General features: G+C 35.6%; 1 protein-coding gene across 2 annotated transcripts; it reads right to left on the reverse strand.

Moving 5' to 3' along the window:
• Nucleotides 1–420: 420 nt before the first annotated feature.
• LOC138316338 (uncharacterized) lies at nucleotides 421–13,253 on the reverse strand. Of its 2 annotated transcripts, XM_069258023.1 has the most exons (6): nucleotides 13,117–13,187; nucleotides 11,547–11,630; nucleotides 4,381–4,612; nucleotides 2,310–2,446; nucleotides 1,547–1,685; nucleotides 421–663 (listed from the first exon to the last, which is right to left on the reverse strand). In XM_069258023.1, the coding sequence occupies exons 1-6, from the start codon at nucleotides 13,163–13,165 to the stop codon at nucleotides 489–491; spliced, it is 816 nt and encodes a 271-aa protein (XP_069114124.1). In that variant the 5' UTR covers nucleotides 13,166–13,187; the 3' UTR covers nucleotides 421–488. The 2 variants fall into 2 exon arrangements, with proteins under 2 accessions (XP_069114124.1, XP_069114126.1); XM_069258025.1 differs by lacking the exon at nucleotides 11,547–11,630 and having other exon boundaries at nucleotides 13,117–13,253.
• Between the last annotated feature and the right edge of the window lie 1,886 nt (nucleotides 13,254–15,139).

Raw genomic sequence — 15,139 nt, forward strand, 5'->3', positions numbered from 1 at the left:
TTTACAGAAAATAACACTGCAGCAAGGTCGCTTATGTAAATAAAAACAAAACTGCTAATTGCAGCCTATCGTTTCAAGGAACAACGCTACACGTTCACAAACAAAAGTACATATTACTTTTAGAAATAGACAGAAATATGATAACATGAAATCCCCCATGGACCATTTGCTTAGTACTTTTAAATACTATTTCATAATATTGTACTGTAATGTATTGAGAGATTATCAATTATCTTTTGTTTCGTAAAGTGGATTTGTTGTCATTTTTGTGTCTGCTTCATTGCCCTTTATTATACGATATCAGATACAATGTCTCGATCAATGCCTCATATTAGTCAACATAAAACACTGTTCCATGTAAGTGGTACCTTAACTTGAAATACTCGTCTTTCACTTTACAAAAATAACAAACCATTATCAGCGATTGGCATCTTTACTTTATATTATTCAGTCATCAAATCATGAGGAAGCCAATAAAGCTTCGTGTTTTATCGTGTTAGTCCGAAATCGGAGAGTTCGAATGTAACGCCAGGTCCGAGTTCAAAGAATAGATTCAAAATATGAGCGAATCTTTTAAGGCTACCGACGTCTCCACATGCAGCACCAACGGACTCCACAACATCAAATTGGTTCGAAATGCAGGTTTCCATTTCAATCATGACCCTGAAAAGAAACAAATAAAAAACGTAGATCCGGTTAGTACTCTTTCTATTAAAAAATCTTGATTTAAATTTGTATTCTACTGGTGTTTTATTTAGAGAGCGTATCAATCAAGCCATTGAATAAAGTGTCTGATGGGGTATTTTGGTCACACTGTTTGTAAGTTTTATACATACAGACGGGGAAACCAATATTCATCTAATAAAATATATCCATTTAATCAAACGTTTAAGAACATGACAAAGAATTAAGGTTGACAATTATATTTTCCAAAACAGATAAATAAATCACAATGTCATACTTATTCATGCGAATGCACCATGTAGCAGGTATCATAGCGCTTGTAACATGTCCTTACAGTGGGACCAATAGTACTGACCTATATCTTGTTGAATTGAAAGGCGAGATTCGGTACAACACAATGTATATGTAAATAGTAATTAAATTCCATTATCGTTATAAGAATATGTGCTAATGTTGTCCTACGTTATCAATCTAACGAATTGATTAATCATATGGAATAAACCATAAACGGATAGATATAAAATAAATTATTTAACTTTTCATAAAACTATCGGACTTTTTATCACTTATCATTACAAAGTAGTATTTACAAACACTCTTTAGATATCCTCAATGATCAGTCTACTCCTAACGTATACCTCTTTTGGCAGTTGATCAGTCTACTCCTAAGGTATACCTCTATTGGCAGTTGAATGTTTATATTATTTGATATACTTATTATTCAATTTCTTTCCTCCAAAAGTGCGAAAATTTCATAAACAGAATCATTTACATAAACAATTAAATCAAACATGCATGCTAAATTCAAAATTCGTTATTTGAAGGTATATTATATACAATGTGGGTATGTCGCTTTTATTACCTTTTGTATACTTTCGGACCTGCTATCATGTCTTTCGATGGATCAATGGGTTCCTGTTCGCATCTTCGCAAAATCGGTGTCACCTGATCGGAACAACTGGTGTGCCAGCCATAGTTAACGGCGGTGAATCCTGAAAGTACTACATGCATTGTTTTCTAGTTAATAATGTCCTAACAAGGATAGATGATATTGTACGAACAGGTCGGTTTATTAGTGTATTTCTGCTATCTAGCTAGTGTTATTTTTTTTCTTTACATATAGCCATATTAATATCAATGATTTATATAGGATCTTAAATGAGTGCTCATTTCATATGACATTTTATGAAACGAATCTTAGAAGATGTTTTTGCCAGCTTTCGAGACAAGTTTCATAAATTATCATATGAAATGAATACACATTTAAGATACTTTTTATCGCATAATTACTGCAGCCTTCATTTTGAAGAAACATATATTGTGAAAAGCTAGTGGTGGCCCCAATTTTGTCTTGTTGTATTCGAATCCTGACGTCACGTCATTTTTCCTGACGTCATTTTACTATTTCTGTCATGACGTCACAATAAATTTCCCACCAATGACAATAGCCCAAGGTCATATAACACTAGTGACCGGCACATATTGTGATAATGTTATTAAAAGTGCTATACGCTCTCAATTTCAATTCGATCCAAGTCAATGAATGTATTTGAACTCACCTATCAAAAATATGAATAATGTTATGTTATCAATGGAAATGAATTTTTCTTTAAATTAATACATACAGTCTTGAAGAAAGGGTGTCATCGTTCCAACCGCCCAGCACAGTCCACTGAATATGCCCATATTTGATATAACTTCATTCCTATTGGGACAATCTGCCACGTCATCAATAATCCGATTGATTTCGATAGGGATACTCCTGTATAAAAGTGAGTATGTTTACCACAGACCTATAATTACATGTAACGAAAGCAATCATATGAATTGTATTGAAGTTCATTATTCATTTTTGGGTCATAGTCTCTAATGTGAGTTATCTCCCTTCCAATATTTCCCCTGCGAGACGTTGATAAATAATTCATGAATTATTCATGAATAAAATCCATCAATATTTTTTTAATTATTCATGAATATTTTCATTCAATTCATGAACTTAAAACTTCATGGATAATTTAGGACAAAAGATGTTGTGAACATTTATGAAACCTTTCATTTGTGAATTCATGAACATTCATGAATCTTTTATTCATAAAATAATGACACATTCAGGAATCACATTTATTCATGAAATCATGAACATTCATGGACAATATATTCATATGAAAATTATTCGAAGATTATTCTTGAACTTAAAACCATCATGAATGATCATAAATGTTTATTCATGGTAAGTCATGAGGTATTCATGAACTACAACTCGCGCAGCTGTGGTGACCTTACATAAAATTTCGTTGGATTTCCACTTAATTCCAGTGAAATTTCCAGTAGAATTTCAGTGGTATTTTCCGTGGAACTCTAGTGGAACAATGGTAAAATTTGCCAGATTTTTTATTGGATGGAATTCCACTGGTTTCTTGTGATATTTTCAATAAAATTCAAATGGTAAATTTCTATGGAATTTTCTATCAATCCAATGGAAATGCTATTCAAGAATTCTGAAATTCTTACTCAATTCAATATTTTGATGAAACAAATTGTGATGGCAATATGTATAATCCAGGTATTAATACACACTCAAGCAGACACAGCAGCCATTTTGGATTGTGACTGTTCTGGTGAGAAAGTTAACTAGAAGTCATTTTAATTCATTTTGAATATCAGTTATGCATAAAACTTCATGAATAATTCTTGACACATTGGTCTCAGAATTCAACAATCAAGAATGTTTTATGAATTCATAAATTGAAGAGTTCATGAGAGTCATTTGATGAATATTCGTGAATTTTTCTCCATGAACCACAATCTGCTTATATTCTTGAAAGTTCATGAATCATTCATGAACATTCATGATGCCATGAATACCATCTCGCAGGGGTTTTGTAATTGTATGTTATTATTACGTAATTTCATTTCAACTATAATCTCAAAAATACTTATCTTACATAGTGTATGACTCTTGTAACCCATTTGTGACATCTGTGGAGAATAGTTGTGTAGGTTTTGTCTGCTATTTAATCCATTTGATTGTATCTTAACTGCTAATATTATTTAAAATAATTCTTATTGCAAATACTGATAGTGACCCTTAGATAAAACAATGTCAGGCAATTAATAGAGGATATTCCTTGTATCTTGATGAACTACAGTTATATTTCATTTCAAGAGATGACATATAACTGTTATTCATCAAGAAACAAGGAATATTCTATTTATTAGCGCTCGATTTATTACATTTCTTTACATTTCCATTTTAGGTCTAACCTAGGCCAACTGGTGCTTGGTTTAATTTTATAATTTTATGTAATTAATTAGTTATGTTCTGATTGGTCAAAAATACCATATATATATTCTCACCATAAAACCTTTTATTTCACTCTGAAAATGTAATAAAGAAAAAACAATGGCGGAAAACAAGAGTGATTTGCAGACAAATTCCTTGTTTAGAGCACTTTTACATTTACGTTGATTTAACTGCATGGGTGCGGATAACAAAATGTACTTTGATTGTGGCACTTCTGTTTACTCGCCGACGGAAAAAGACCCTTTAAATCTAGAGTTTATTTAGATGTTTTTTTATTAAATAAATCAATCAGAGAGTTACATTCGACCCTTATTATGTTTATATATCAAAAGTCATAAATTCCAGTACTTTTTAACAAGGGACATGTTCTAGAGAACAAATTAAAGGCATACCTGCACATTTCCTCAGCAAGTGAATATATGTCATCATGTGTCACGACTGTGCTGTTCTCAAATTGAAGTCTGGCTTTTTCCCCCGCAGTTGAACGGAACCTAAGTTGCAACGCCATCTGTAGCTCAGTATACGAAGTACAGAGAGGCGATGGAATTGGAACTTGTTTCCGAAACAGAAAGCTAGACCATGGTGTACGCTTCGCTGATGTAGTCACCAACAAGAAAACCGCAGCTATAAGAAAAATGGTAGGCATTTGTAGCATGGAATCGGAAGATTCGCAACGTCATATCGGATAAAATAGCAGAGACAACATGGTATTGTGAAATGGACTAAGACTAAAACTACATACTTCCGGTTTTTAGTACCAACGAATTTTATCCCTTCAGAAATGTATTTTATGAAAAACAAACAAACACACATTGAGAAAATATGCCAATAATGCTGGTTTGAAACTCTCAATATTTGCTCCTCGGGTGTTTACCTTGACCAGGCTAGATGGAAACTTGTCGACGAAATTTTAGGAACTTCTCACGAATTTAAATGTTACAATGAAAGTTGAGCGGCGAATTAGTCATACTGTCATGGTGTTGAAAACTGCTCTGCACTGGAATATAAACTGTGCGTCTTGACGTAGTCTCTAAGTCGCTTGTACATCCCTTCTGGCCTACAGAGGGTGGTAGAACTTGAAGGGCAGTGCGAAAGCATCGCATGTATTGTTGGCACCGCATATTTCAATGTCACAACTTCAATGTGTAGAATAGATTTTTTCGATCCTGTCTTATTTCCCATCTTTGTTTTTGACATATAGAGAGAAGCAGACTAATGTGGAGTTTTCGGTGTATTTTGAGGCTATTTTAGACATTATTCAGTTGCACGACATTCGAACTAGACGCCATGTTTGATTTCCATAATTATCATGAAGTGGGAGTTTGTAGTCTCCAAACCCGTCAATGTGACCACTGGGCAATCTGAATCACGGGAACATTGTAACCACTGGGCAATCTGAATCACGGGAACATTGTAACCACTGGGCAATCTGAATCACGGGAACATTGTAACCACTGGGCAATCTGAATCACGGGAACATTGTATCCACTGGGCAATCTGAATCACGGGAACATTGTAACCACTGGGCAATCTGCATCACGGGAACATTGTAACCACTGGGCAATCTGAATCACGGGAACATTGTATCCACTGGGCAATCTGAATCACGGGAACATTGTAACCACTGGGCAATCTGAATCACGGGAACATTGTAACCACTGGGCAATCTGCATCACGGGAACATTGGGAGTTTGTAGTCTCAAAACCCGTCAATGTAACCACTGGGCAATCTGAATCACGAGAACATTGTAACCACTGGGCAATCTGAATCACGGGAATATTGTAACCACTGGGCAATCTGAATCACGGGAACATTGGGAGAGTGTAGTCTCAAAACCCGTCAATGTAACCACTGGGCAATCTGAATCACGGGAGCATTGTTGCATTATGACAACGCCCCTTGTCCGTACGACGATCGTGACGATACATGTCTATGACCATTTGTTTCGCTAAAACAAGTAAACTAAAACAGATTTGTTAAACCTTTCAATTCCAATCACGGATAGGTTTGAATGGTTTATCAAAATCTAAAAGTCAAGTACAAAGGTAAATTTGGAGTTGTTAATGTCATAGTGATGAAATGAATCTCCTAATATTTTGCACAAATAAAAAAAGTAGATAATAAAAAGAAAAAAAAATGTTTTAATTTATCATTTTAATTTAAGTAGTAAAGTTATCCACTAAGGGACAACCGTAGCTACAACCAGTCAAGAAAATCAAGAGGCATCACCACAAGCTAATACTAGCTTCCTTCGATGCGAAGTTCAGCCAAAGTTCAGCCAAAGTTGATTTTTAATCAATATCACAATTGGTAATCAACAGTTTATTTTTAAAAAATAATCTTTCTATTTGATTCTCAAGTTTAATGAAAACATTTTGTTACATGTAACTAGTGTGAAACCATACACCAAAACCAGTTTATTTACAACATATTAAATAGAGGCCTAACCTCCAAATAATTGCAACAGAATTTGTTTTCTGCTTTTTGGGTTGGAGGATCTTAGTATTTTACTATGAAAAAGGTCGCCAAAAATTATATGTTCGGAAAGTCGTTTTTTCAACACCCGAAAAATAAGAAAATATAAAGAAATCACACTTTTGACCACTTTTAAAGTACAATATCTGCTATTTTTGCAATACTTGAAATATGAAATCGGGTATATAGTAAGACAAACTTTAGAAAAGTACAAATAAGTTGAAATGATACAATAATTACAGTCAATCCAAGAAATAAAGAAGAATGAAAACGGTTCAAAACCTTTGAATTTAGCTGGCAATACCGTTTTTGTTCTCTTTAGATGCAAACATTTATAAAATTTTACCCTGAACTATATCAGTTAATGTTTTATGTCTTAAAGGATTAATTACTTTTTCTTTGATATTAAAGCATGATCAATGATACATTAGCTAGAAATTAACTAAATATCAACCCGTCAAGTTGACTGATCGTGCCAATTTGAAGAGTTTTTATACTTAGATTTTTGGAAAACTCCCATTTTGGTAGTTAATATTTCGGAAAATACTTGTTATTTTGATAATTTATTGTAAGGCAGGATCGGACTTTAAAAAATCAGGATCGGACTTTAAAAAGGCAGGATCGGACCTTCAAAAGGCAGGATCGGACTTTAAAAAGGCAGGATCGGAATAATGTCCAATCCTGCCTTATTAGAGTCCGATCCTGCCTTTTTAAAGTTCCGATCCTGCCTTTTTAAAGTCCGATCCTACCTTTTTTAAGACAGATCCTGCCGAAATAATGTCCGATCCTGCCCTTTTAAAGCCCGATCCTGCCGAAATAATGTCCAATCCTGCCTTATTAGAGTCCGATCCTGCCTTTTGAAGGTCCGATCCTGCCTTATTAGAGTCCGATCCTGCAGAAATAAAGTCTGATCCTGCCTTTTTAGAGGCCGATCCTGCCTTTTTAAAGTCCGATCCTGCCTTTTCAAAGTCCGATCCTGCCTTTTTAAAGTCAGATCCTGTCGAAATAATGTCCGACCCTGCCTTTTTAAAGCCCGATCCTGCCGAAATAATTTCCAATCCTGCCTTATTAGAGTCCGATCCTGCCTTTTTAAAGTCCAATCCTGCCTTTTTCCGATGATCCTGCCTTTTTAAAGTCCGATCCTGCCTTTTTAAAGCCAGATCCTGTCGAAATAATGTCCGACCCTGCCTTTTTAAAGCCCGATCCTGCCGAAATGATTTCCAATCCTGCCTTATTAGAGTCCGATCCTGCCTTTTTAAAGTCCGATCCTGCCTTTTGAAGATGCGATCCTGCTGTTTTAAAGTCCGATCCTGCCTTTTTAGAGTCCGATCCTGCCTTTTTAAAGTCCGATCCTGCCTTATTAGAGTCAGATCCTGCAGAAATAAAGTCTGATCCTGCCTTTTTAGAGGCCGATCCCCCCTTTTTAAAGACAGATCCTGCCGAAATAATGTCCGATCCTGCCCTTTTAAAGCCCGATCCTGCCGAAATAATGTCCAATCCTGCCTTATTAGAGTCCGATCCTGCCTTTTGAAGGTCCGATCCTGCCTTATTAGAGTCCGATCCTGCAGAAATAAAGTCTGATCCTGCCTTTTTAGAGGCCGATCCTGCCTTTTTAAAGTCCGATCCTGCCTTTTCAAAGTCCGATCCTGCCTTTTTAAAGTCAGATCCTGTCGAAATAATGTCCGACCCTGCCTTTTTAAAGCCCGATCCTGCCGAAATAATTTCCAATCCTGCCTTATTAGAGTCCGATCCTGCCTTTTTAAAGTCCAATCCTGCCTTTTTCCGATGATCCTGCCTTTTTAAAGTCCGATCCTGCCTTTTTAAAGCCAGATCCTGTCGAAATAATGTCCGACCCTGCCTTTTTAAAGCCTGATCCTGCCGAAATGATTTCCAATCCTGCCTTATTAGAGTCCGATCCTGCCTTTTTAAAGTCCGATCCTGCCTTTTGAAGGTCCGATCCTGCCTTTTTAAGTCCGATCCTGCCTTTTGAAGATGCGATCCTGCTGTTTTAAAGTCCGATCCTGCCTTTTTAGAGTCCGATCCTGCCTTTTTAAAGTCCGATCCTGCCTTATTAGAGTCAGATCCTGCAGAAATAAAGTCTGATCCTGCCTTTTTAGAGGCCGATCCCCCCTTTTTAAAGTCCGATCCTGATTTTTTAAAGTCCGATCCTGCCTTTTTAAAGTCAGATCCTGCCGAAATAATGTCCGATCCTGCCTTTTTAAAGCCCGATCCTGCCGAAATAATTTCCAATCCTGCCATATTAGAGTCCGATCCTGCCTTTTTAAAGTCCGATCCTGCCTTTTGAAGGTCCGATCCTGCCTTTTTAAGTCCGATCCTGCCTTTTGAAGATGCGATCCTGCTGTTTTAAAGTCCGATCCTGCCTTTTTAGAGTCCGATCCTGCCTTTTTAAAGTCCGATCCTGCCTTATTAGAGTCAGATCCTGCAGAAATAAAGTCTGATCCTGCCTTTTTAGAGGCCGATCCCCCCTTTTTAAAGTCCGATCCTGATTTTTTAAAGTCCGATCCTGCCTTTTTAAAGTCAGATCCTGCCGAAATAATGTCCGATCCTGCCTTTTTAAAGCCCGATCCTGCCGAAATAATTTCCAATCCTGCCATATTAGAGTCCGATCCTGCCTTTTTAAAGTCCAATCCTGCCTTTTGAAGGTCCGATCCTGCCTTTTTAAAGTCCTATCCTGCCTTTTTAAAGCCAGATCCTGTCGAAATAATGTCCGACCCTGCCTTTTTAAAGCCTGATCCTGCCGAAATAATTTCCAATCCTGCCTTATTTGAGTCCGATCCTGCCTTTTTAAAGTCCGATCCTGCCTTTTGAAGGTCCGATCCTGCCTTTTTAAGTCCGATCCTGCCTTTGAAGGTCCCATCCTGCTTTTTTAAAGTCCGATCCTGCCTTTTTAGAGTCCGATCCTGCCTTTTTAAAGTCCGATCCTGCCTTATTAGAGTCAGATCCTACAGAAATAAAGTCTGATCCTGCCTTTTTAGAGGCCGATCCTGCCTTTTTAAAGTCCGATCCTGATTTTTTAAAGTCCGATCCTGCCTTTTTAAAGTCAGATCCTGCCGAAATAATGTCCGATCCTGCCTTTTTAAAGTCAGATCCTGCCTTTTTAAAGTCAGATCCTGTCGAAATAATGTCCGACCCTGCCTTTTTAAAGCCCGATCCTGCCGAAATAATTTCCAATCCTGCCTTATTAGAGTCCGATCCTGCCTTTTGAAAGTCCGATCCTGCCTTTTTAAAGTCCGATCCAGGCTTTTTAAAGTCAGATCCAGCCGAAATAATGTCCGATCCTGCCTTTTTAAAGCCCGATCCTGCCGAAATAATGTCCAATCCTGCCTTATTAGAGTCCGATCCTGCCTTTTTAAAGTCCGATCCTGCCATTCGAAGGTCCGATCCTGCCTTTTTAAAGTCCGATCCTGCCTTTTTAATGTCCGATCCTGCCTTTTTAATGTCCGATCCTGCCTTTTTAAAGCCCGATCCTGCCGAAATAATGTCCAATCCTGCCTTATTAGAGTCCGATCCTGCCTTTTTAAAGTCCGATCCTGCCTTTTGAAGGTCCGATCCTGTCTTTTTAAAGTCCGATCCTGCCTTTTTAGAGTCCGATCCTGCCTTTTTAAAGTCCGATCCTGCATTATTAGAGACCGATCCTGCGGAAATAAAGTCCGATCCTGCCTTTTTAGAGTCCGACCCTGCCTTTTTAGAGTCCGATCCTGCCTTTTTAGAGTCCGACCCTGCCTTTTTAGAGTCCGATCCTGCTGAAATAAAGTCCGATCCTGCCTTTTTAAAATCCGATCCTGCCTTTTGAAGGTCCGATCCTGCTTTTTTAAAGTCCGATCCTGCTTTTTTAAAGCCCGATCCTGCCTTTTTAAAGTCCGATCCTGCTTTTTTAAAGCCCGATCCTGCCTTTTTAAAGTCCGATCTTGCCTTTTAAGAGTCCGATCCTGCCTTTTTAAAGTCCCATCCTGCCGAAATAAAGTCCTATCCTGCCTTTTTAAAGTCCGATCCTGCCTTTTTAAAGTCCGATCCTGCCTTTTTAAAGTCCGATCCTGCCTTATAAGAGTTCGATCCTGCCGGAAAAAAAAAATCCGCTCCTGCCTTTTTAAAGCTCGATCCTGCCTTATTAGAGTCCAATCCTGCGGAAATAAAGTCCGATCCTGTCTTTTTAGAGTTTGATCCTACCTTGTTAGAGTCCGATCCTGCATATAAAGGAAACAAATTACATCTCACACTGTCCTGCTTAACTATAATGGAAACTATTGAGTAAAAGACATAATACAATGTAATAATATTAATTATAATTGATATATAAACGTAGAAAATATAGTACAAAGAAAAGTCCGTTTCTGCGCAAATTTGTATACCGTTTTTTTTTTTTTTTTAATTCAAGCCACTTTACTTTTATCTTTTGTAGTACATTAAACTTCTCCTCATAGTCCATACATACCGGTATTGGTTGTATAAAATAAGGTGTAATAGACGTAATAACTAAGGTTTTCATATAATATTTTACATTTCGGTAAAAACTATAAATCAAAAAGTCTATTTCTGCCCGATCCTGTAAATCGTCGTTTTGGACCATTTAACACTTATCTAAGCTAGCGCAATGTACATTGATAAATTTTCCCTTTTCAGTTCATACATATATCAATTAGTTTAACTAATAATGATATAGTTATTCTTATTAAATCTAATTAAAAGTAGAGCACGATTTATGAATGTTTATATGTACGAAAGACCTATCCTGCCCGGCCGTATATATAGAGTCTATTTTATCCGAACTGCAAATTGCAATTGATCTTTGCGCCGTAAGTATTACGTGGATTTTGTGAAAATACCTATATATTTCACATTTATTTATCAAGATCATATTCATATTAACTATTTTGAATATTTTTCTCTGATTTAAATTAGCAATCAGTTTTAGAATTAACCGATCCTGCTCGGTAATTTTCTGTCCGACCATGCAAGAAAAATATTATTTTTCATACTTTTTTTGTCAAATCGGTAATTAATAAAACTGATATCTACACTATAATTTAATACATATTTATCATTTTAACGACTATTTTGTACTCCGATTCTGCCCGATTCTGCCCGATCCTGCCCGATTCTGTCCGTTTCTGCCCGATCCTGCCCGATCCTGTAAATCGTCGAAACCTAAAAACGGTATAAATATGCGCATCTTATTTAGTAGTAAAAACTTCATATAACGTTAATTTGGCTGAATATCAAAATATGTCTAAGTCAATAAATTTGCAATACAAAAATCTTAATTTTGCGAATATGCTTTATTCGTTTGTCATAAAATTTTGCCAGTAAATAAATCAGAACTGTGATGATTTTCAGCTATAACATTGAAATTGAACATTTATTTTATTCCTTTATCTCATTGAAAATTATGTAACCCCCCATACGGTTCCATTATGGAAAAATGAAAAACTGACCTATTCAAATATTTGATCAAAAATCACTTCAATTTCACTTTATAAGAACGTTCCATTATGGTGGTAATATCTGCCAAAGGATTTTGCGATCTGATTAGTCACAAAATAGATATTCACATTTTTGATATTTCAACTTAAGGACTTAGCCAATTAGAGAAGTTTAGCCAAATTGGCACTAAATGAGGATTTGATCGACCTCACGTCTTTTATTTTTGGGGATATCTTGATATAGTTGTCTCTTTTAGGTGAGTTTAGTCTACATATAATCTGAATTAATAACTAACTAAACACTTGAGACAGTACTTACTGAATAATTCTTGAATAAAAAAGACATATTATTCAATTTGGACTTTGGAAAAGGCCAAAATACCAACTTTGAGCAACCATGTTATCTCAGGTAGTAAAAGTAAAATGTTTTACTTTTAAAGCCTTTAATCAACAAGTTTTATTTAAAAAGATTCCACCAAAATGAGTATCAATGGTATTGTTGATAATAACAATTGTTTGTCTTAACAATCCAACAAAAGCATATTTGGCTGTTACAAGGACATAATTATGCAATTTTCATGCTGTCATACGTTTTCCCTGTGTTGATTTCAACTTAGATTTTTGGCAATCTGTGCTGTCCTTATAACGTTCTTGCAATACAGTAATTTTCTAGTATCTCATGATAACCATGTAAGTTTACATTTGGCTTTAAAGTTGGCAAATTATGCAAATATCCCTTCTTTTTGACTTTTTGGGGGTCAAGAAAAACACTTTCCCAAATTTTTATTCGTGGCGACTTTTTTTCTTGAATTAAACAAAGTCAGATCTGTATGAAAAACAAAGAAAAAATTTTGTTGCAATTATTTTGAGGTAACACCCTATCTTTACTGGACTAATATAGTATCTGCACGACTGAAGGAAAAAAAACTTTCATTATATGTTATGATGAAATGTTTGTTGATATACTGGATATTTTTAATTCATAGAATGTGTTAGCAGATTGAACTAAACATCCTAGATATATGATAAATTAATCTTTCTGTTTACAATATATGTACGTAACCTTGGACGTGGTGTTTTTACATTTTCTTTTAAACAAATACTTTCGAATCTAAATCAAATTGTGCATTCAATAATATGTACATCCTTTATGTGAGCAAATGAACGCTATCGGTACGACCGGTATGCGTATAGGCAATGAAATAACTCACCAAACAGTCTGACGCTGACGTCCATGGCGACAATGACAGGGAAGCGCATATGTATTCGTGGACGCTTTAGTACCAACGGATATTCTCCGATATATCAACCATATTTATATTCTCTAATGCTATTTTATAATGACAGTTTACAATTTTGTCTCCGTACGGTCTCTCAATTACGTTTCAGTTTAGGGACTATAAGTGGACAATCATCGACATACAAGGACGATTATGGAAATGTAAGATCATATAGAAGTGATAAATGATCTGAAATGTCAAAGCTGTATATTATTTAAACATCTGAGTGTTATTACAAACAAACTCCCGTACACCGATGTAAGGTTGGCATGTGTAGAAAAAAAAACAATTGTCAATACATGTACGTATTGATAGTTTGATGGTGGGAGAATATACTGTATTGCTTCCTCTAAAATATAAAACAAAATGTCTTCTTTGAGATGTTGTAAAGCGCACATGTGACAAAGATACGGTTTTTGAAGATCTTGATCGAAACAGATCCACGGATAACAACAATACCGGCAAAATCTCCCCTTCCGATTGTACAACAATAACAGATGAAGCGCAAACTGTCAGTTTGTTACTTATCGCAAATTTAAGTAATATTTAAACCAAAGTAGCGAGTCGTGAATTAGCGGTATAATAAACAATTTATGTCCCCGATGGCAGTGTGATATGAAGCTTTATTACACCTTCGGGTAAATAAACCTCCATATCACACTGCCACCGGGGCCTTTCAATATGATTTAATACGATATATAATGGATGCAGGCTGTTAGCCTCTATATCCATATCAATATTACAAAAATTTCAATAATACATTGATTACTACTTCTGGTAAAACTTGTTGTTTAATTGTTCTTTGTTCTACATTCTCTTTCTATATAGTATATATATAAATTTTATACAAATATAGCATTTTGATGAGGTCGATACAAGGTTATATCGACCAAAGAAAAATATTGACAGAGGACGTAGTCCGAGGTCGATATTTTTTAATCTGTGGTCGATATAACCATGTATTGACCGAAATCAAAATGCTATAATTGTTTTATTATTTTTCTGTTTTTTTTTTTTTTTTTTTTTTTTTACATTTTGAAATTGAAATGACTGTGAAACCAAATAAGCATCGCATTGTAAATTCTGCTTCGTGATGAGCCCAATGATGTAAATGACCATAATTCTTTAAATGTCTGCATTAATAACAATATTTGTTTTGCTATGAATTGTCCAAACATCTAAAATGTTAATTGCTATCTGTCAAATGTACTAAATTGCTAAGTTCCCGTGACAGCTGAAAGCCCATGAAGTTTTTTCATTTTAAAATCACCATTTCTGGGACATTTTCTGAAACAAATCACAATTTTAGTACTGTATTTTATGTTAATATAAAATTAAGCCATAGAGACCAGTTTTCGTCCTGCCTACAGCACCGAACTAGTGACTATGGTGACACCTTGCGTGGATAGATTATAGATGGTGTATTTAGTGTAAAGGACATAACAGTCATCATGTTGATAGTTTTTGATATTTTTTTTAAAGATGATGTTATTGATTACCCGAATCGGCAGTAAAATTAAACATGCCCCTCCGACAGAGCATAAATTATATTCATCATTTGAACAATAATTGGTGTTTAATCGTGTATGTATATGCCTAATTTACACAAAAAATAATATGAAATAATTCTTTATTATATACTAGGCAGGGGGGGGCAACTGTCCCCCCGTTCCCCAGGACGGGGGGGCAAACATGTCTTTTTGCCCCCCCATTTTCGCCGACTGAAATTTTCTAAAAAAGCTTATTTGAAAGAAAAAAGGGTCCTCCTGCACATTTTTCGTACTTCATTCTAGAAAATTTTCCGCTGCGCGGCGCATTTCCTAAAAGGTTCAAGCACATAATGTCAAACCATAAATTGTAAAAATTCAATACACACAAACTAGACTAAAAATGTCCATCAAGGTATTCTATGTACTATTTAAACATGCCCCTCCGACAGAGCATAAATGATATT

Source organism: Argopecten irradians, chromosome 2 (genome assembly GCF_041381155.1).
Source record: "Argopecten irradians isolate NY chromosome 2, Ai_NY, whole genome shotgun sequence".
Taxonomy (NCBI): Eukaryota; Metazoa; Mollusca; class Bivalvia; order Pectinida; family Pectinidae; genus Argopecten; species Argopecten irradians.

Bases quoted from the DNA above. Each gene is read 5' to 3' on its own strand.
- LOC138316338 (XM_069258023.1), bottom strand. From the start codon at position 13,165: ATGCGCTTCCCTGTCATTGTCGCCATGGACGTCAGCGTCAGACTGTTT. The intron at 11,631-13,116 runs GTGAGTTATTTC...TACCGTTTTTAG, and splicing joins CGTCAGCGTCAGACTGTTTG to GTTTCGACGATTTACAGGAT. The intron at 1,686-2,309 runs GTATGTATTAAT...CAATGCATGTAG, and splicing joins GACACCCTTTCTTCAAGACT to TACTTTCAGGATTCACCGCC.